The following is a 22,454-nucleotide window of genomic DNA, read 5'->3' on the forward strand; positions in this document are numbered from 1 at the left end:
GCCAGGCGTGCCTCCCGGGGTTTAGAATAGGGACTCCCAACCAGGGTTCCAGAGACTCCCAGGGGTCCGCAGGAGAGGGGGTCTGGAGCCTTACTCTTCCTGCCTTAATGGATTTGCCCACAAGCTAGGGAAGTGGCTGCTTCCAATGCTCCCTCTCCCCCTCCCTGAGCCTCAGTTCTCCTGTGGTTTCTGCACCTGGGAGGAGGCAACACCTGCATGTCTGTCTCCCCCTCCAGTCCTTCTGGAGGGATGGACCAGAACCAATGGGATGAAATTAATTCAAAAGAAATTCCATCTAAACATCCGGAAGAAGTTCCTGACAGTCAGAGCGGTTCCTCAGTGGAACAGGCTTCCTCGGGAGGTGGAGGGTTCTCCATCTTTGGAAATTTTTAAACAAAGGCTGGAGAGCCATCTGATGGAGAGACTGATTCTGGGAAGGCTCAAGGGGGTGGCAGGTGACAGTGGATAAGCGAGAGGATTGTGAGTGTCCTGCATAGTGCAGGGGGTTGGACTAGATGACCCAGGAGGTCCCAACTCTGTTATTCTATTATTCTAAATTCTGTCTCAACATCCGGAAGAAGTTCCTGACAGTCAGAGTGGTTCCTACGTGGAACAGGCTTCCTCGGGAGGTGGTGGGTTCTCCATCTTTGGAGATTTTTAACAGAGGCTGGAGAGCTGTCTGACGGAGAGGCTGATTCTCTGAAGGTTCAAGGGGGTGGCAGGTGACAGTGGATGAGCGAGAGGGTTGTGTGTGTCCTGCATAGTGCAGGGGATTGGACCAGATGACCCAGGAGGTCCCTTCCAACTCTATGATTCTATTCCTCCTCCAGCCTGTCTGTTTACACAGGTGGTGAGGTCACTTCCGGGCAGCACGGCAGGGAGGCGTGACCAGCCGGCATCCCTTCCGGAGCTCCTTGAAGCCTGAAAAATTATTTCAGGGGCTTTTCCACGGGTCAAAAGGTTGAAAAGGGCTGGTTTAGAACACTGCAGTCCGGCTGGGACTTTTCATGGAAAGCTGGGAGACCATTTTAATCTATAAAACTGGACTGGCGGTAGTTTTGGGTCAAAGACGTTCACAACAACAACAGGCGACACACGATATCCATTGCCAGGTGTGTGGGACATCCAGAAGCGTAGACGGTTATTGGCTAGCAACGGATATTACGGCAAACGGAATTTCCATATCTGGGGCAGTTCACTTCTAAATGCCAAATGCCCACAACCAACGGGGGCGAGGGGGGGGGAACGTCACCTTCGTGTCCGGCTGGTGCGGTCCCAGAAGCCTCTGACCGGCCACTGGTGGGTCCGACGGTCCAACTAGATGGGTCTCGGTCTGATTTGGCAGGACAAACGCTTCGCTCCAACCGGCATCCTGCAGCCATTGAAAGAAAACCACCGACGTCATTAGGGCAGGGATGAGCGTGCAAAATGGCATCGAGGCAGAGCAAAGATACGGCGACCCTGCAGGGCCCCCGAGGCAAGAGGTGCTTTGCCATCACCTCCTCTGCAGGCCGGGACTTCCTCAGGAGTCTCCCATCCATATGTGCCCCAGGGCTAGCCAGAGAGCCAGCGTGGTATGCTGGTTAAGAGCAGCAGCAGATTACTGAAGAAGAAGAAGAAGAGTTGGGTCTTATATGCCGCTTTTCTCTACCCGAAGGAGTCTCAAAGCGGCTTACAGTCGCCTTCCCTTCCTCTCCCCACAACAGACACCCTGTGAGGGAGGGGAGGCTGAGAGAGCCCTGAGATTACTGAAGAAGAAGAAGAAGAGTTGGGTCTTATATGCTGCTTTTCTCTCCCCGAAGGAGTCTCAGAGCGGCTTACAGTCGCCTTCCCTTTCCTCTCCCCACAACAGACACCCTGTGAGGTGGGTGAGGCTGAGAGAGCCCCGATATTACTGAAGAAGAAGAAGAAGAGCTAGTTCTTATATGCCGCTTTTCTCTACCCAACAGGCACCCTGTGAGGGAGGCAAGGCTGAGAGAGCCCTGAGATTACTGAAGAAGAAGAAGAGTTGGTTCTTATATGCCACTTTTCCCTCTACCTGAAAAAGTCTCAAAGCGGCTTCCAATCGCCTTCCCTTTCCTCTCCCCACAACAGACACCCTGTGAGGTGGGTGAGGCTGAGAGAGCCCTCAGATTACTGAAGAAGAAGAAGAGTTGGTTCTTAGATGCTGCTTTTCTCTACCCGAAGGAGGCTCAAAGTGGCTTCCAATCGCCTTCCCTTTCCTCTCCCCACAACAGACACCCTGTGAGTTTTGTGGGGCTCAGAGAGCTCTGAGAGAACTCCACCCAGACACAGGAAAAGCACTGTGTTCCAGCCCATCCCTAGGGAGACACCCAGACGCTGAGAACGTTCTAAGCAACTGTTCACACACTCCACATTTTGGCACAAACCCATTCCCATTTTGTTGCGTCCTTCCTCTGAAGATGCCGGCCACAGTTTCTGGTCAGACATCAGGGGCTAAAATTACCAGGCCCCTCCACACAGCCAGGAAAACACACAATAGCCAGTCGGCTGCAGCCATGAAAGCCTTTGACAATTGAATTAAGAGTGATTTAGAGACCTGTGCTTCAAAAGGAGGAAAAAGCTTAGCACTGAAGACCTGGAGGAAGGGAGGAAAATGCCCTTCCCCTGCAGCTTTTGCCCTTACCACAGCACGCCTAGAATCATAGAGTTGGAAGGGACCTCCTGGGTCATCTATGCAGGACACTCACACCTGTAGCGTTACCTGCAGGAGGCGAAGATGCTCCCTTCTGGGGGTCCCACAAAGAAGTCTTCAGCCGGCTGCCATCCCCACCAGGATCTGGGGGGCGCGGGGGATCGTGGAAGACAGACGGAAGGCGAGAGGGGGGTGCACTGGGCTTTGGGCGGAGCGCTGGAGGATGCCCTGGGAAACAGCAGAAAGAAACCGCATTCAGAGAGAGCCTCTAAGCCAGGGGTAGTCAAGCTGTGGTCCTCCAGATGTTCATGGACTACAATTCCCATGAGACCATGGACTACAGATGTTCCTCCAGGTGTTCATGGACTACATTTCCCATGAGACCCTGCCAGCGTTCGTTGGCAGGGGCTCATGGGAATTGTAGTCCATGAACATCTGGAGGACCACAGGTTGACTACCCCTGCTCTAAGCGACAAGACGTGAAGCACAAGGCATGACTATACCGCTGTGTTACTTCTATCGGCTCTTAGGAAGAAAAAACAAGAGAGCTTTTTTTATACCCTGCTTTTCACGCCCCGAAGGTATTCCACAGCGGATCACAATCCCCTTTCCCTTCCTCTCCCCACAACAGACACCCTGTGAGGTGGGTGAGGCTGAGAGAGCCCTGAGATTCCTGCTCGGTCAGAACAGCTTTATCAGTGCTGTGGCGAGCCCAAGGGCACCCAGATGGCTGCATGTGGGGGAGCGGGGAATCAAACCCGGCTCACCAGATTAGAAGTCCGCACTCCTAACCACTACGCCAAGCTGGAGAACTGGGAGAAGAAGAAAAGTTGGCTCTTATATACCGCTCTGCTCTACCCCAAGGACTCTCAAAGAGGCTTCCAATTGCCTCCCCTTTCCTCTCCGCACAACAGACACCCTGTGGGGTGGGTGAGGCTGAAAGAGCCCTGAGATTCCTGCTCGGTCAGAACAGTTTTATCAGTGCTGTGACTAGCCCAAGGTCCCCCAGCTGGTTGCATGTGGGGGAGTGGGGAATCAAACCCGGCTCGCCAGATTAGAAGCCCGGACTCCCAACCACTCACAGGCGGCGATGACGTCATGGGCCAGGTAAAGTTGCAAGTCCTTGAGGATGTGGAGGAGGTCGGAGACGCGAGCGTTGCGATTCATCCAGGCCCACATGACGTTCTGGGTCCGCCCCTCCGTCCGCTCGTACAGGCGCAGCTCCACTTGGTTTCGGACGATCCTGGAGGCTGAGCAGCAGGAGGGGAAGGGAAGAGGCCGGTCATGGTTAAGGCATTTTGAAACCTGGGCTTGTGAAGAATAGGATTTTTTTTTTTAAACGTACACAGCTGGACTTAAAGCCCTTTCCGATATTATAGTTATTGTGGCTTTTTGAACATCTAAGAAGGTGGCCGCCCACCTACATCCACCACCAAATTCCCTTCAAAGTAGCGGGGAGGCGGACAGCTCGAGGTCTCCCCCATAGCTGCCTTGCATGGGGGGCCTGTGTGAGTCAGTAGGACCTTTTTGCTGCGGTCAGCAAATTCCTTTGGCACAGCTATCTTTCCGGAACTTCTCTTTTACGACCAGGCAAAGTCGAAGCCTACCAGAATCAGGCAACTCTTAAAACACAGTTTGGAATGTCTTAATAATGGTTTCGGTATATTTTCAGTGTCTTGATAACGGCTTGGGTAAACCTTAATGAGAATCTTTTTTACTTTATTAGATTGGACATGTTATTTTGTTCACCGCCCTTGCGGGAGAGCGGTATACAAATTAAATTAAATTAGTTAGTTAGTTAATTAATAACAATACTGGTGAAAGCCGTGTGTATATGGCGCTGGTCAGGCCACCCCCGGAGTACTGTGTGCAGTTCTGGAGGCCTCACTTCAAGAAGGACGTAGATAAAACTGAAAGGGTACAGAGGAGAGCGACGAGGATGATCTGGGGCCAAGGGACCAAGCCCTATGAAGATAGGTTGAGGGACTTGGGAATGTTCAGCCTGGAGAAAAGGAGGCTGAGAGGGGACATGATAGCCCTCTTTAAGTATTTGAAAGGTTGTCACTTGGAGGAGGGCAGGATGCTGCTTCCGTTGGCTGCAGAGGAGAGGACACGCAGTAATGGGTTTAAACTACAAGTACAACGATATAGGCTAGATATCAGGAAAAAAATGTTCACAGTCAGAGTAGTTCAGCAGTGGAATAGGCTGCCTAAGGAGGTGGTGAGCTCCCCCTCACTGGCAGTCTTCAAGCAAAGGTTGGATGCACACTTTTCTTGGATGCTTTAGGATGCTGATCCTGCGTTGAGCAGGGGGTTGGACTAGATGGCCTGTATGGCTCCTTCCAACTCTTATGATTCTGTGATTCTGAGCTTTTGATGGCTGTTCAGAGAAGGCGCCAGAATGAGTCAGACAGACAGCTGAACTTCTGGCCCCAAGCCATAGGGAAGGGCGGCATAATAAGTTATGTCAAAAATTAAAATAAACAGTCTGATGCGTTCAAGACGGCGACAACAAATGACTTGGCTGCCACAGAACATGGAGGTTCTGTCTGGTTCTCGCAGGGCTGGCTGTGCTGGAAAGCCTGGTCAAAGCACAGGTGACTGACAGAGACTCCTCACCAACTTTTCAAGGTGATTTGCCATTACCAGCCTCTGTGTAGTGACCCTGGACCTCTGGTGGTGTCCCACCCAAGTACTCAGCATCCGGGGGTCTCCCATCCAAGCACTAAGCTTCCAAGATCAGGCTAGCCCAGTATCCTCAAGTCTGAACCCCACAGGATTAACCTTTGTGAGTTCAACCATTCAGCAACACAAACCAGCAGTCAAGTTGCAGCTAAAGAAGAGCTGGGTTTATTATACCCCGCTTTTCACCACCCGAACGAGTCCCAAAGTGGCTTACAGTCATCATTCCCTTCCTCTCCCCACAACAGTCACCCTGCGAGGTAGGCGAGGCCGAGAGAGCTCTAAGAGAACTGCTGAGAGAGCTCAAAAAGAACTGATCCGAGAGAACTGGGGTTGGCCCAAGGTCACCCTGCTGGCTGCACGTAGAGGAGTGGGGAATCAAACCCCGTTCTCCAGCTTAGAGTCTGCTGCTCTTAACCGCTGCTCTTAACCGCTGTGCCAAGCTGGCTCTCTTAGAGACCAACCAGAGTTGCTTTCTGTTTCATTTTGTCTGCGGCATGCCAACTCAGCTGCCCACCTAGGATTCGCATGCGTTATCACAACTACCCGCTATCACATCGTAATCTTTTCCTTTCCTTCGGAGCCCCACGTTGGTTTCCCTTTCCTCTCGTCTGTCTTGCTAGCCCTGCCAGCTACACCAGACCATAAAAGAATGACAGGCCCGAAGTAAACCACAGCATTTGACAATAGGATGGGGACTTGAACCCACCTCTGCCAGTCCCCATTTCTCTTCTTCCTATCTCACTTTTGGCCTCACAACTGGGACTCAGCGTTTGCTGGCAGGGGCTCATGGGAAATGTAGTCCATGAACATCTGGAGGACCACAGGTTGGCTACCCCTCCTCTAGAGAAACCTGACTTTTATACTCTCAGAACACTATCAATTAGAATTGCCGGTTACCTTGGAAGGGGGGGGCTGTCACTGTTCTTTTAACACAGTGGTGCTCAACCTGGGGGTCGGGAGCCCTTTGGGGGGGTCGAACGACCCTGTCACCGGGTTGCAGCAGGGCAAGCAGCTTGGCCAGAGTTGGTGGCATCTACATTACAGCCTAGCAAGGTAGATCGAGATAGAGCATTCGTCTGCTTTAAAGGTAAAGGTGTCCCCTGTGCAAGCACCGAGTCATGTCTGACCCTTGGGGTGACGCCCTCCAGCGTTTTCATGGCAGACTCAATACGGGGTGGTTTGCCAGTGCCTTCCCCAGTCATTACCGTTTACCCCCCAGCAAGCAAGCTGGGTACTCATTTTACCAACCTCGGAAGGATGGAAGGCTGAGTCAACCTTGAGCCGGCTGCTAGGATCGAACTCCCAGCCTCATGGGCAGACAGCTTCAGACAGCATGTCGCTGCCTTACCACTCTGCGCCACAAGAGGCTCAGTCTGCTTTAACAGCTATCTAATAGGGGCTGGTTTGACCGGGATGCCCCAGCCAGTTCCAGCCTGAGAAGGAGAGCTCCTGATTAGTACCTGGATGGGAGGCAGACAATGAAGTCCAGGGTTGCTACAGACATTCTCAAACAGGGTTACTATTAACCCCAGGGTTACTCCGGAGCCACGGAGAGGTTACACACACACACACACACACACTTTAAATTTAACTAACCCAGGGAGGAGTTTTCTGCTTAGCTGTCTGGTTTGTGGTGACCTTGTTGAATTCACACACGATGGAAAAGGAATGGGAGGGGAGACCTGAATCTGCCGCATGCCCCCCCCCTTGAATTTGCCCTCCCTGAATCTGCCGCATGCCCCCCGTTGGCTCCTCCCATTCCCTCTCCCTCAAAATTTCTTCTCCAAGCCCAGCTAGCAGAAAACGGCTGGAGATAGGCTGTTGCAAGCCAAAGGATTCAGAAATTCCGCCCGGAGATCTCTCAAAGTTACAAGTTACACCAAATCACTCAGGTCGTTTTCCCTGACAACTGCCCTTTGCATGGTGGGCTTTAGGACAGCTGAGACTAATGCATCCCGGTTTTGCTCAGGACAGTTACCGCACAGGCAAAAATGAAACTTCTTCATTAACAAGCATTTGATGTTTTAAGTGATGTCATGCACACTGTGAATATGTGGCTTCTATGGGCGTGGCAGGGGGCAGGGCTAGCTGGCATCACTGCTGGGGTTAGTCAAAGCCTGAATATTTCAGGGTTTGCTCCATGGTCAAAAGGTTGCAAAAGGCTGGTTGGTACACGTCGGCAGGTAATAGCAAACCACCTTGGTTCACGTCTTGCCTTGGTCTGGCTGGCCCAGGTTCGTCCTGCCTCATGAAATCTAGGAAGCTAAAAAAGGTGTGTCCTGGTCAGCACTTGGAGGAGACCACCATGAGACCACCTTATGGAGGCAGGCAATAGCAAACCACCTACCTCCGTGTCTCTCTGCCCTGAATCTGGATCGCCCAGGATGGTCTGATCTCGTCATTCCTTGGAAGCTAACCTAGATCAGCCCTGGTTAGTTTGTGGATGGGAGACCCTCAAGGAACTCCAGGGTTGGCAGTTAGAGTTGGGCAATGGAAAACCACTCTGACCATCTCTTGCCTTGAAAATCTTTTGAGCTCACCTCAAGTCAGTTGGGACGTGGTAATGGAGAAAGGGGTGACATTTGCTTCCAGGTCATAAAATGCCTCAGCTGTCCTTTTCTACATATTAAGCCTCTCTTCAATGAAGGAGGCATCCAACCAAACTGATGTTTTTATTTTATGAATAGTTGATAGTTGAACATCAGGAGAGCCCTGCTGGGTCAGACCAGAGGTCCATCTAATCCTGAATCCCGTCTCACACAGGGGCCAGCAAGTTCTTCTAGAGCAGGGGTAGTCAAACTGTGGCCCTCCAGATGTCCATGGACTACAATTCCCATGAGCCCCTGCCAGCGAATGCTGGCAGGGGCTCATGGGAAGTGTAGTCCATAGATATCTGGAGGGCCGCAGTTTGATTACCCCTGTTCTAGAGAGCTAACAGCAGGGCAGAGAAGCCGAGGCTTTCCTGAGAACATCAGAAGAGCCATGCTGGGTCAGACCAGGGGTCCATCTAGTCCTGCATCCTGTCTCACGCAGTGGACAACCAGTTCAGGGTGGGTTGATTTAGGCAAAAGCCTACAAATTTGACATTTAATAACATGTATATAAAAACAAACATTCTCTGGCCCTCCAGAGGATCCAGTTGGCCCCTGTGCGAGACAGGATGTTGGACTAGATGGACAGCTCGTCTGCCCAAGGGCGGCTGTGATGCTGCGCTGTCCTTATGTACTACCGCCCTTTTTATTTAAAACCTTTTTATGTTCCCTTCAAATAATATAAATAACCCCAATAGAGGCATGTAATGAAAAGAACAGATGGCCACTATGCTCAGCCTGTCCTACCTCACAAGGCTGCTGAGAGGATAAAAGGGAGAATTAGCTAAGTCATTCCATTTGGGAAAAGGGTGAAATATTTATTTTTAATTTATTATTACAATTTGTATACCGCCCTCCCCTGAGGCTCACAGAAACAAAAAAAGGTAAATGGCTGTTTTGTACCTCAATGTCCCAAAAGATGAGTGGGAGAGAATGAAATGTTACGAAGCAGATAAGATCAGGCAGGTAAGATCTGAGCAATTCCCCCATGGGCTTTCTTCCATCATATTGAGGCCCATCCAGGACGGTCGCCACCTTCTCCAGGACTCGCAAATCACCCATTCCCACCAAGGACTCATCCCATCTCCTCCTAAAATCTCCCAGCGAGGTAGACTCCTCCACTCTCCGGGGCAGCAGATTCCACGGCAGGGGTAGTCAAACTGCGGCCCTCCAGATGTCTATGAACTACAATTCCCAGGAGTCCCTGCCAGCATTTGCTCATGGGAATTGTAGTCCATGGACATCTGGAGGGCCGCAGTTTAACTACCCCTGTTCCACGGGGTCAAAGCAGGCAGGAAATGGGACATGCACATATATATATATTTCAAATAAATACAGAAAACCTGGGAGACCCACCTTGATTCCGGGAGATCTCCCGCCCGTACCTAGTGATGGGTAAAAGCACCAAGGGGCTTCAACAGAGGGGGTGGGGTCTTGAGGAGAGGCAGACCCCGTTCGGAAAGGACCCCCGAATGTGAAGGGCAGGAGGAGCAGCCCTTGCCCCCTTTACCCCTCAGGCCTCGACCCACGCCACTGCCCTGTCCCCCGGCCCGGGCATCTCCCGCCCACACCTGGAGGTTGGCAAGGCCCAAAATCAGGTCAAAGGGCAGGGGGAGGGCCTCAAGAAAAGGCTCCCCCCGTTCCGGAAGGACCCCCGAATGTGAAGGGCGAGAGCAGCAGCCCTTGCCCCCTTTACCCCTCAGGCCTCGCCCCACACCTCCCGCCCGCCCCCCCAGCCACTTCCCCGAAGCGCTCCCGCCCCCGCCTGGAGGTTGGCAAGGCCAAAAATCCCCTTCCCCGGAGGCCTCACCGAAGCGCTCCCAGTCGGCGCGGCCGAGGGCGTCCATGATCTCGTAGAAGCGGCACATGACGGAGGCGGGCAGGTCGAGGAGGGAGCCGGAGGGCGCCGGGCCGGCCATCCCCCTGCGCGGCGGCGGCGAAGTCTCCCTCCGTCCCGGCCGCCCCCGCGGGCCATGGGAGAGGCTGGACCAGGCGGAGGGAGAGGGAAGGGGGAGAAAAAGGGCCACTTCCCCTTTAAATACCGCCGGCGAACGGCCCTTCCGACACGCCCCTCTGCGCACGCGCCCCGCCGACTCCGAAGGCGAAGGGGCTCCAGGAGCGAGCAGCCGCGCGTGCGCACCGCGCCTCCCAAGGCCGGAGAGTCGCCGCTCCCTTCCGACGCGACTTGCCTCAGCCGGAGAAAAATAAGGCGCATGCGTACCCAGATCCTGCCCTGGCGGCGGCGCATGCGCAGGTGCCTACCGCCTTCACGGTGGGTTCGGGTATATTGGGGCTGGGAAGGACTGGAGATTTGACGGGGGGTCATGGGGGAAGCAGAGGGACCTCCGCGGGACTGAGTGTTACGATGGCCTCCTTCCAAAGCACCCCTGCTTCCCCGAGGAACTGGTCTCAGGAGTCTGGGCTGGAAGTCCCTCGTCCATTGCAATTCCGGGAGGTGTCCAGGCCCTAACGGGAGGTTGGCAACCGCACTTCCCCACCCAGCAGGGTGGGGAAGTGGGGTTGCCAGCCTCCCGTTAGGGCCTGGACGTCTCCCGGAATTGCAATGGACACTCCCCCCTCGTCATTTGAGATGGGGTTAGCCTGGACCAGGGGTAGTCAAACTGCGGCCCTCCAGATGTCCATGGACTACAATTCCCAGGAGCATCTGCCAGCGAATGCTGGCAGGGGCTCCTGGGAATTGTAGTCCATGGACATCTGGAGGGCCGCAGTTTGACTACCCCTGGCCTGGACTATCCAAGTCCTCCGCTTAATTGCTGGCAAAAATGTTTTGGCCTTTTCAACCTTTTGATCCAGGCGGAGGCCCTGAAATAATTTTCCAGACCTCGGGGAGTCCCAGAAGTGACGTCAGATGGGCTTGTCCCCCAGAAGTGACATCATAACCTTCACCCTCCTTCCCCCCCCACACACACCTTTGCTACAATTATGGCAGCTCCTCCTTGTGTAGGCCAGAAAGAAGAGCAGGAGCTGAGAAGACTGCCCGTAGCAGCCCTCCCTTCCATACCACTCCATCACCAACTCCCCTCGCCTCTGAGCGCCAGCTTGATGTAGAGCAGGGGTAGTCAAACTGTGGCCCTCCAGATGTCCATGGACTACAATTCCCAGGAGCCCCTGCCAGCATTTGCTGGCAGGGGCTCCTGGGAATTGTAGTCCATGGACATCTGGAGGGCCGCAGTTTGACTACCCCTGATGTAGAGGTTGGGAGTGCAGACTTGTAATCTGACTAGCTGGGTTTGATTCCCCGCTCCCCCACATGCAGCCAGCTGGGTGAACTTGAACTCACCACAGCCCTGATAAATTTGATCTGACCAAGCTGTCTCAGCCTCCGCTCCCTCACAGGGTGTCTGTTGTGGGGAGAGGAAAAGGAAGGTGATTAGAAACCACTTTGAGACTCCTTTGGGTAAAGAAAAGTGGCATATAAGAACCAACTCTTCTAAGAAACAGAATTTTGCATAAGTGCCACCAATGGTTTGTAGGTGTCACAGCTTTTAAGAAAACTGGTGTTTACTGTTCAGAATGTGAATTCTTGTGAGGTCTTTGCCACTGAGGAAAATACTTTGAAAGTGGTTGTTACCGGTCGGTGCTTTGGTGAAGACTAAAAATTAGTTGGAAATAAGAAAAAACAGACAAAAAATGATCTTCTTTCATTGGTTGATTGCTTTACGTTTATTGTACTCTATATTATACTTCTAATCTGCAAGCTGGGTTTGATTCCCCATTCCCCCACATGCAGCCAGCTGGGTGAACTTGAGCTCGCCACAGCCCTGATAAAGATACTCTGACCAAACAGGAATCTCAGGGCTCTCTCAGCCTCACCCACCCCACAGGGTGTCTGTTGTGGGGAGAGGAAAGGGAAGGCAATTGGAAGCCCCTTTGAGACTCCTTCGGGTAGAGAAAAGCGGCATCTAAGAACCAACTCTTCTTCTTCTTCATTTATCTCAGGGCTCCCTCAGCCTCCCCTCCCTCACAGGGTGTCTGTTGTGGGGAGAGGAAAGGGAAGGCGACTGGAAGCCGCTTTGAGACTCCTTCGGGTAGAGAAAAGAGGCATATAAGAACCAACTCTTCTTCTTCTTCAGTAATATCAGGGCTCTCTCAGCCTCCCCTCCCTCACAGGGTGTCTGATGTGTGGAGAGGAAAGGGAAGGCGATTGGAAACCGCTTTGAGACTCTTGGTGGAGAAAAGCAGCATATAACAACCAACTCTTTTTCTTCTTCATGATTTTCAACACCACAGCCTTCCATGCAAAGGTGGTCATGGCAGGAGCTGGAGACAGGAAGGCCACGGGAGGTCAGGAAAGGGGGAGAAGCCTGCCAGCACCGCCCCACCTAGGTTGGAATGTCGCAGCTCCCTCCCTTTGTGGTGCCTTCACCTAACAGGTGCCGTGGGTCCCCTCCAGAGCTCCTGCAGACACCTGGTTGGGAACCCCCAATCTAGATGTTATAGCCTGTGGCACACCTTCACGCAAACCTGCAGCTAGGGTGGCGAGCTCATGCAGAGCTACACGTGATCTCCCGGCTTGCTTTACCATCCCCTTCACTTGGCTGGTTGCAGTCGTCCAGTTCTGCTTTATGCTGACCACGCTGTTCAGCTCGCTCGGACTAGAGTCACTTTGCGGAGATCCTTACAAATTTTCTCAGAATATTTTATTAAGGAAGGCCTGAAAATAAGCTACCGGAAAACTAAAGTCATTGCTTACTCTGAAATAAAAGAGTCCTTCAGTATTCAGGACGCTGAATAGGGAAGAAATTCCTGAAGGGTCCAAAAGGAAAAGAATTGAATCAAACAACTGCTTTTGAGAACCCTGCATATTCATGATAGTAATGGGAAACATTTTGTATTACTATGATATGTACTGCCAATAGATAGTATTTTTATAAATCTCTTATAGACATGTTAAAATACTAGCCTTTGCAAACACTAGTTAGAAATGCTTTGTTAATAGGAATAGATGCTCTGTTAGCACATTCTTGTTCTGGTCAGCTCCTAGCCCAAAAGGGCCTCTTTCTCTCTTTCTAAGATATGAGGCTGCAGGTGAACCAAGGGTCACTATCCTAGTGAGGGGCTCAATATAGACATCAGGCCTGGAAGTCTTCACATCGAAGCTAATAGATAGATAAGCTAACAGCTCACCAGTTTATTAAAAACTATAAATAAGAGACAGAGGACCCTCGAAATGCCAGAATGGAATGCAGGTAGATTGATGCCACTGCATGGTATAGGAAAATTAATGATGCTCTATAGTATGTTAAAAGGGTATATGAGATAAGATAGTTATATGTATCAGTAGATGATAGATGCTAATGTCAATGGAAAATAGAAGATGGTAAGGGACCTGGTATATGTCATGGCTCACGTTTGACTATGTGTTGATTATGTTAAGTTTATGACTGATGGACAATGGATGGATTTTCTGTATAAGTACAACTCATGGTAAATGCTCTGTACGGCATTCCATCTGAGCCCTTGGCAAAGACGGAACCCGTCCACATAGTTCTTGGCCCAATAAACTATGCTGTTTTTCTTTTGAGACCTTGCCTTTCTTCCTGATTGGGAACTGGGGAAGACAAAGAGGGCACAACATTTTTGGCGACCCAGATGGGACTCTTTGACCGTCGTTAGGTCAAGGGGAGTCAATTCCCTTTGGGGGGCAGCACGCTTTTAGTGGTGCCCAGCCTTCGGCGGTCGGCTCCGGAGAAAATCGACGTGGGACTAGCGACGTTTCCCGAAGTGCGCACCTGACCTGTTTTTCGTCAGCGGGACCTCGCCACTGCTCCGTCGGCAGACTCCGGGAAGCCGGGACTGAACGCTCGCAAAAAGGTCTCTACAGGGGAGGACGAGGCTGATCTGCAGCATCAACGGGTGAGCATTCTGTGGGACATTTTAAAAAGGGAGGGCTGGGGGAGTGTGTGTCCGTGGCTATTGAATGGTGTGTGTCTGAGACGCAGAATTGCCTGCGAAGTGAGTGCGGAGTCCCGATTTGCGGTTCCGAACAGCCGCGAGGCTGCCGGCCAGAGACGGACGAAGCGAAAGTTGTTTGTCTTACCCTTCTTGTGTCGGGACCCAGGGACCCCTTACCCTGGTCCCCTAGGGCTGTTTCCCTCTGTGTCTGTTTGTTGAAGTGTTTGAAAGCCACGGAAAACTTGCTGTAGGAGGGGGGGCGGCGCCAGGTAGGGAGAGAGGCTAGGTTAGGACAGAGAGTCAACCAGCCCCGCTGACGAGCGCTCCCAAGTCGCCAGGATGGGAGGAACACTAAGCACCACAGGAGGGCCACTAGGATGCATTTTGAACAACTGGGGATCTTTGGATACGGGAGGCCTGTCCAAAAAGAAAATGGTATTTCTATGCCAGGTCATATGGCCACAATATGACTTAGAAGGAAAAGCTGAATGGCCCCCAGAGGGGTCTATTGACTATAATGCCCTGTATCAACTGGACCTTTTTATGGCTAAGGCAGGGAAGGATAGCGAAAAACCTTATTTGTTCCCCTTCTGGGAACTACGGGGAAAACCTAATTTGGCCAAACAAAGTGGTCTCGAAGTCACTCCAAAACCCCAGGCTGCCTGGTTATTGCTAGCTGCTAAAAAGGACGAAGAACCTTTCCCACCACCACCTCCACCCCCAGAGGAAGAAGAGGATTTCCCACCACCCTACAACCCGATCTATCCTTCACTCCGAGGTGAACGGCAATCCCTAGCTCAGGGTTCCCCAGCTGCCTCAACCCCCAGATCAGGGGGATCCGGGGAAGCTGCAGCATCATCCACTCCTCAGAGTTCTATAATAACAGCATCAACTCCCTGCTCAGGAGTATCCTCAGGCACCCGCCCCTCTTTAAGTAAAGAAAGTTCAGATGAAGAAGAGGGGGAGGAAACAAAGTTACATGGGTTGGCCCGAAAATTGGACCAGTCAATAGGAAGCCTTGTGAAAACCATTGCATCAATGTCACCCATTGCAAGCCACACTAGAGCAGCCACAACAATGCCCCTGCGCCAAGTGCCATCACATGAAGGGTTGGTTTACATCCACACCCCCTTCACAACCAATGACTTATTCAATTGGCGAAATAGCCTTCCACCCTATCGAGAATCCCCCCAGTCATATGTTGAATTGGTTCAGCGAATTGCTGCCACCCATCGCCCCACAGTGGCTGATCTTCATGCACTACTGGCAGCTCTTCTGTCAGGAGAAGATAAACGCCAGGTATTGTTGGCTGCTGAGGCAGAATATCAGAGAGTCCGGGGAGGACATGGAAATTGGCCAGAGAGGGTTTTCACGGATCCCAACACCACTATAGATCCCAATAGGGATGAAGACGCTTTGGTCGAGGTTCGTAAATGCCTGGTCCATGGTCTAAAAGTGGGTGTCCCGAAGGCAGTAAATTTCCACCGAGTGGGCCAGATATTACAGGAATCCAAAGAATCACCTACAGACTTTCTGGCTCGCCTTAAGGATGGCTATCGCCGCTTTACAGATATAGATCCTGAGGCCCCAGGTAATGAGTCTATGTTAAAAGCCGCCTTCATTGGCCAGAGTGCACCCGATATTAGAAGAAAACTGCAAAAATTGGATGCCCCTTCTGCCCAATCCATGGAGGTCCTTATTCAAACGGCCTACCAAGTCTATGCTCAGCGAGACCAGGAGGAGGAGAAAAAGGAGGACAAGAAAATGAAGCGACAGGCTACCTTACTTGCCGCTGCTTTACAGGCTCAGACCCATGTTGTGGGCAGGGGAGGCCATGGGATGGGAAGAGGACGTGGGACCCCTCGGTTGGGCCCGAATCAATGCGCTATCTGCAAGCAAGAGGGTCACTGGAAGAATGAATGCCCTCTAAGGGCAGGCCCTGGCAATTCTGACAGTTGGCAACCCCCAAAGCCACCCCAATTTGGCCTACCCTCTCAAGGCTTTCGAGGAAGGGGCCGAGGACCACGGGGCCGGGGAATGACTCCACCACCAGGAGAACGTCCAGCTGCTTTTCTGGCTACGCCTGGTTTGGATGGGACATTTTTCCAAGGAGAGGATTGACAGGGTTCCGGAGGGGAATTATCAGCATCCCCTGACCCTCTGGTGGAACTTAAAATAGGGGGACGAACAGAAACATTTCTTGTGGACACTGGCGCCACCTACAGTGTCCTGAATTCCCCGTCTATCCCGAGACTAGGTACGCTTACTAAACAAATTGTTGGAGTTGAGGGGAAAATGGACAGTGTATATCAGAGTCTTCCCCTAGAAGTCCAAATTCCTTCAGGCCCACGATTGATTCATTCATTCCTGTTAGTTCCTCAATGCCCCATCAACTTAATGGGCCGGGACCTGCTGGGAAAACTGGAAGCTACAGTCCAGTGCACCCCTAAAGGTGTCCGACTGAAAATCCCTCCAGGGAAAGCCTATCTGTGTTACATCCATGACATTCCCACACCACAGCTGGTCTGCAAAGATGGGAATGAAATTGATCCTGAAATTTGGTATAAGGGAGTCCCAGGAAAAGCTAAGTTTGCAGTCCCTCATCAAGTCAACTTACTCCCTGAGGCACAGCCTATCTCCATCAAGCAATATCCCATTAAGACGGAGGCCAGATGGGGACTCCAGCCAGTTATTAAATTGTTCCTAGACAATGGACTCCTCGAAGAAACCCAGTCTCCATGGTCCACCCCTATTTTTCCAGTGCCCAAGCCAAATGGGACCTGGCGGTTTGTGCAAGATTTAAGAGAAGTAAACCGCCGAGTGACAGGTCTTCACCCCACGGTGGCGAACCCCTATACTCTCCTTAGCACCCTGAAATCCACCCAACAATACTACACAGTTATTGATATTAAGGATGCGTTTTTCTGTGTCGAAATAGCACCGGAAAGCCGAGCCATCTTCGCTTTTGAATGGACAGACCCCCAAACTGGATGGAAAGGTCAGCTAACTTGGACCCGATTGCCTCAGGGATATAAAAACAGTCCCACTGTTTTTGCTGCTGCCTTAAGCAAAGACCTGAGAGGCCTAGAGGTACCCCAATGTACCCTGCTGCAGTACGTTGATGATTTATTACTGGCATCTGAGTGTGAAGCAGCCCTCCATGCAGCATCCGTAATGACTCTTAACCACCTGTCATTTTGCGGCTACAAAGTCAGCAAGGAGAAAGTGCAATGGGTACAGAGGGAAGTTCAGTATCTGGGATTTGTTCTCAAGGAAGGGACTCGCAGGCTACACCAGAGCCGAGTCCAAGCTGTTTTGGCTTTACCAGAACCCTAAAACAGGAAACAGTTACGTTCTTTCTTGGGAATCACAGGTTATGGGCGTTTATGGATCCCCAATTATTCAATCCTTGCCAAACCTTTATATGTGCTTACCCAGGAAGGACAGATCTGGGAATGGACAGGCGAACATCGACGGGCCTGGACTGAACTGCGAAATGGCCTGATTAAAGCGGTGGCCCTCGCTCTTCCAGACCAGACTCGACCGTTTGAACTTTTTGTCATGGAACGAACTGGTTGCGCAGTGGGAGTTCTCACTCAGGCATTAGGTCCTGTAACCCGGCCAGTGGCATACCTATCCAAAAGGCTCAATCCCGTTGCCCAGGGATGGCCCCCATGCGTCCGTGCAGTTGCAGCCACAGCCAGTTTAGTCGAGGAATCACAGAAGATTGTTATGGGATCTGAAATGACTGTGTTCTGCCCACATGCTGTCAAAACATTGTTGGAACAAAAAATCCCAGTCTGGGCTACCTCCAAGAGAGTCTCTGAGTTTGTCACTTTACTATTAGAACAAGAAAATGTGAAACTAGGAGTCCCAACAAAACTAAATCCTGCTACTTTGTTCCCTGTTCCCCTGGAAGGAAGTGAAGAGCCCCACAACTGCTTAGAAGTATTAGAAGTGGTCACAGGGGGAAGACAGGATATCCAATCTACCCCATTGCAGGAAAATGATTTGCAGCTTTGGACTGATGGGTCTTCCTTCGTCCACTATGGGCATCGTTACACAGGTTACGCTGTGGTAGGGGAAGATTTGCAGCCTGTATGGACAGAGGCCCTGCCAGCTCATTGCTCTGCTCAGATAGCAGAGTTAACAGCCCTCATTAAAGCCTGTGAATTAACAAAGGACTTAAGAGCTACAATTTATTTGGACAGCCGGTTTGCCTTTCTAGCAGCCCATACGCACGGGGCCCTATGGAAAGAAAGGGGATATCGAGGTGCAGATGGGAAGCCCCTAAAAACTAAGCAACTTCTTGAAAAACTTATGACTGCTATCTGGCTCCCAAAAGAATTGGCCATAGTACACTGTCGGGGACATCAATCCGATGATTCTCAGGTTACACGGGGAAATCAAGCGGCAGATTACTGGGCTAAGAAAGCTGCCCTACAGTCTCCCACTAGCTGCATCACTTGCCCCCTGGTTATGGTGGAACCAGATGCTGACCTGCCAGCCTTATACGAAACCAATGATGAGCTTATCCCAGGGGGAGAATGGGAAAACGGATGGTGGACAGTGAAGGGAAAAATACAGTTACCGAGAAATATTGTTTTTCCTCTCGTTCAGCGGGCTCACCAGTCCACTCACATGGGAATTAAGGCCCTAACCCGATGGCTAAGAGACATTTATTGTAACCCAGGCCTAAAGAATATTGTGAGAAAAGTTGCCCAATCCTGTCCTGAGTGTTTACGATTCAACCCTAAAGGATCTACTCAGAAACACCCAAAAGGCCACCTTCGAAGGGCTTCCTACCCTGGAGAGGCATGGCAAGTAGACTTCACTGAATTACCTAAGCGAGGACGAAAACATCACCTCTTAGTCTTTGTTGACATGTTCTCTGGTTGGCCTGAAGCGTTTCCAACAGCAACGCAGAAAGCAAGCGAAGTGGTGCAGGCCCTCATTGAGCATATTATTCCTCGATTTTCAGTACCAAAAGGGGTTGAGAGTGACAATGGGAGTCATTTTGTTTCACAGATCACCCAAGGGGTGAGTAGTTACTTAGCCATAAAATGGTCCTTACACTCAAATTACCGACCAACGGCCTCTGCCAAGGTCGAAAGAATGAACCGAACTCTAAAAACTCATTTGGGGAAACTGTGTCAGGAAACATCGCTGCCGTGGCCAAAAGTTTTGCCCCTTGCCTTGGCCCGCATCCGGGCCATCCCAAGCTCAAGGTTAGGACTGTCTCCTTTTGAGATAGTGTATGGCCGCCCGTTCACCGTAAATAGACACATGTCCAAATATTCAGGGGAGGTCAATGTGACAATGTACGTACAGAAACTGGCGCAGGTATTGTCTGTTATTCACAAACAGGTACGTGACGCCCTTCCGGTTCAGCCTACCAAGGAACCCATTGCTGAAGTGGGATCGTGGGTCCTTGTGAAGGAGCTCGACCCAACAGCTGAACAGCCTAAGTGGTCGGAACCGAAGCAAGTGTTGCTGTCTACCCCTACTGCTGTAAAAGTTGAAGGGCTTAAGGCGTGGATACACTATTCCCGTGTAAAGGCGTGTCCTCCTCCAGACGAGTGGTGGCAAGCTGAACAACTGGAGCCCTTGAAGCTAAAGATTTCGAAGAAACTGTGCGCAAAGTGATTGTCTGTAAAAGCGACCAGAAGGGAAAAAGAAAAATGATGACTCTTAATATTTCAGGAGGATTGTGGGCGATAATTTGTGTTTGTGTTGGGGGATGGGGACGACTAATCACGGAGATAACAGAAGACACGTGGAAGAATGGATATATAGAAACTATGGTAACCATAGCAAGAGAATTGAATTTGACAAACTGTTTGGTATGTGGTGGGCCCTTAGTAGGAGACCAGTGGCCATGGAGAGGGATTCCCCTGGCACCCAAATGGTTGCTAAGCGACCTTGTGGTGGTTAACAATAACAACGGGGAGGATTGGGGTCAAGAAGAGGTCTGGGAACTTAGACACAACGAGGAGGCATCTTACTGTATACAAAACCAAGGGGAAGGTCCTGTGGTGGGATGGAGCCGATGCAATTGGACATTGACATGGACACAAAAGTGTGTAATAGACGATTGCACACCTGTAAATTGTTCAAAATTGGTTGGTAAATGGAATAATACCCATTTCCAATTCTCTAATGGGAGTTGGTCAAAACGCTGTACTCCAAGTCATCCCCAGAATGGGTTTACATATGATTCATGTGAACTTCAAGTCCCTCGAGCAAAGTTATCTTCTGGATATTATTGGACACTTTTCTATTGTCAGCAATATAACTATAATAAGGATGGGTTAGTTCCTTATGTATACCGATGGATGTGGCATCATCCAAATGGGACTCAAGTTGTTGGTTTTTCAACGTATTGGTCTCGAACCAATGATACAATATATGGTGCTGTTTGTAAATGGAAAACATTGAATCAATTGTGGAGATGTAAAATATCTGATAGACGCGAAGCGGGACCATTAGGATTACTAACTACAAAATATTTTCCTTATGCTGACCATGAGAATGTAATCGACCCCTTGTGGCTCAGTAAGAGGAATCCCGCTCTCAAAGGACACTATTGGATATGTGGGGACAAGGCCTACACAATTCTCCCCGCTAACTGGACTGGCAGGTGCTATCCTGGTGTCATATCTCCCTTTTTCTTCTTATTAGGCTCAGAAATGGAACAACAGTTAGGTATTCCCCTATATGATGATAATAGCATTCCAGACACAAGAAGCAAGAGATCAATAACAACAGATATAGGGGGTGCGCAGGAATGGGACGGGGAAGAATGGTCACCTCAAAGAATCATTAATGTCTATGGTCCAGCAACCTGGAGAGATGATGGTATGTGGGGGTACCGGACACCCATATACATGTTAAACCGCATAATTCGATTACAGGCAGTGTTGGAACTAATTACAAACCAGACTGCTACAGCTTTGGACTTGCTTGCTGCTCAAAGTACCCAGATGCGCACCGCAATTTACCAAAACCGTATGGCCCTTGACTACCTTTTAGCCGAAGAGGGCGGGGTTTGTCAAAAATTTAATCTCAGCAATTGTTGTCTCAAAATAGATGATAATGGAGAAGCAGTAATGGAAATAGCTAAGAACATCAGAAAATTGGCTCATGTTCCGATACAGAGATGGAAAGGATTCTTGGATGATGGTTGGTGGACAGGTATTTTCAATGGAGCCTGGTGGAAGAAGGTGTTATTCTTTTTGACCTGTGCCTTAGCGGGACTCATGTTTTTACCCTGTTGTATTCCTTGTTTTATGCGTCTAATAACTAGTGTGATAGAGGGAGCTCAACTCACCGCATACCCAATGAAACCACCATCAAACCTGGGGTCTTCAACAAGCTCCATTAATGCCCCAAAGTTAATGATAGTAAAAGTTATCCCTAAGGAATGTGCTGACTGTATTCCACTATACCCCACACAGAAAGAAATCTGTGGCAAGTTAAAAAGGGAGGAAATGAAGGGTCCAAAAGGAAAAGAATTGAATCAAACAACTGCTTTTGAGAACCCTGCATATTCATGATAGTAATGGGAAACATTTTGTATTACTATGATATGTACTGCCAATAGATAGTATTTTTATAAATCTCTTATAGACATGTTAAAATACTAGCCTTTGCAAACACTAGTTAGAAATGCTTTGTTAATAGGAATAGATGCTCTGTTAGCACATTCTTGTTCTGGTCAGCTCCTAGCCCAAAAGGGCCTCTTTCTCTCTTTCTAAGATATGAGGCTGCAGGTGAACCAAGGGTCACTATCCTAGTGAGGGGCTCAATATAGACATCAGGCCTGGAAGTCTTCACATCGAAGCTAATAGATAGATAAGCTAACAGCTCACCAGTTTATTAAAAACTATAAATAAGAGACAGAGGACCCTCGAAATGCCAGAATGGAATGCAGGTAGATTGATGCCACTGCATGGTATAGGAAAATTAATGATGCTCTATAGTATGTTAAAAGGGTATATGAGATAAGATAGTTATATGTATCAGTAGATGATAGATGCTAATGTCAATGGAAAATAGAAGATGGTAAGGGACCTGGTATATGTCATGGCTCACGTTTGACTATGTGTTGATTATGTTAAGTTTATGACTGATGGACAATGGATGGATTTTCTGTATAAGTACAACTCATGGTAAATGCTCTGTACGGCATTCCATCTGAGCCCTTGGCAAAGACGGAACCCGTCCACATAGTTCTTGGCCCAATAAACTATGCTGTTTTTCTTTTGAGACCTTGCCTTTCTTCCTGATTGGGAACTGGGGAAGACAAAGAGGGCACAACATTCCATAAGTGGAGTTTTCATATTGGCATCCTTTTCATATCTAGCCTAAAACGGGGGCCTCATCAGTTACAGATTGGGAGAAAACAAAAATTTGTTCTGACAAATTACTAAACTTTTTTTTTTATGGCGGTGGGAACTGTGTGCCAGGGGCCGTTCAAGTCTTTAACCTAAAAGTTATTCTTATTATCCTTTATGGATCAGCCCTAAGGAATGTCTTGGTAAGTGAAAACACTGACCATTTTTTAAATATTTTTTGAGATAATTATTAAACGTCTCTCCCTAGCT

General features: G+C 50.1%; 1 protein-coding gene and 1 long non-coding RNA gene across 2 annotated transcripts in view; one reads left to right on the plus strand and one right to left on the minus strand.

Moving 5' to 3' along the window:
- IRAK1 (interleukin 1 receptor associated kinase 1) overlaps positions 1–10,004 on the minus strand; it is a 30,556-nt gene extending 20,552 nt beyond the window's left edge. The window contains exons 1-4 of the mRNA XM_077329702.1: positions 9,743–10,004; positions 3,739–3,906; positions 2,726–2,884; positions 1,253–1,372 (exon numbers count right to left, since the gene is read on the minus strand). Of these exons, the coding sequence (XP_077185817.1) occupies positions 1,253–1,372; positions 2,726–2,884; positions 3,739–3,906; positions 9,743–9,851 (556 nt within the window). The 5' untranslated portion in view covers positions 9,852–10,004. The remainder of the gene's footprint in view (positions 1–1,252; positions 1,373–2,725; positions 2,885–3,738; positions 3,907–9,742) is intronic.
- Positions 10,005–10,592: 588 nt separating this feature from the next.
- On the plus strand, positions 10,593–22,116 carry LOC143833637 (uncharacterized). The gene is made up of 2 exons (XR_013229675.1): positions 10,593–13,809; positions 19,216–22,116. It is a non-coding gene; the product is annotated as an uncharacterized LOC143833637 (long non-coding RNA).
- Positions 22,117–22,454: the final 338 nt, after the last annotated feature.

The sequence above is a fragment of the Paroedura picta genome, chromosome 3 (assembly GCF_049243985.1).
Source record: "Paroedura picta isolate Pp20150507F chromosome 3, Ppicta_v3.0, whole genome shotgun sequence".
Classification (NCBI taxonomy): Eukaryota; Metazoa; Chordata; class Lepidosauria; order Squamata; family Gekkonidae; genus Paroedura; species Paroedura picta.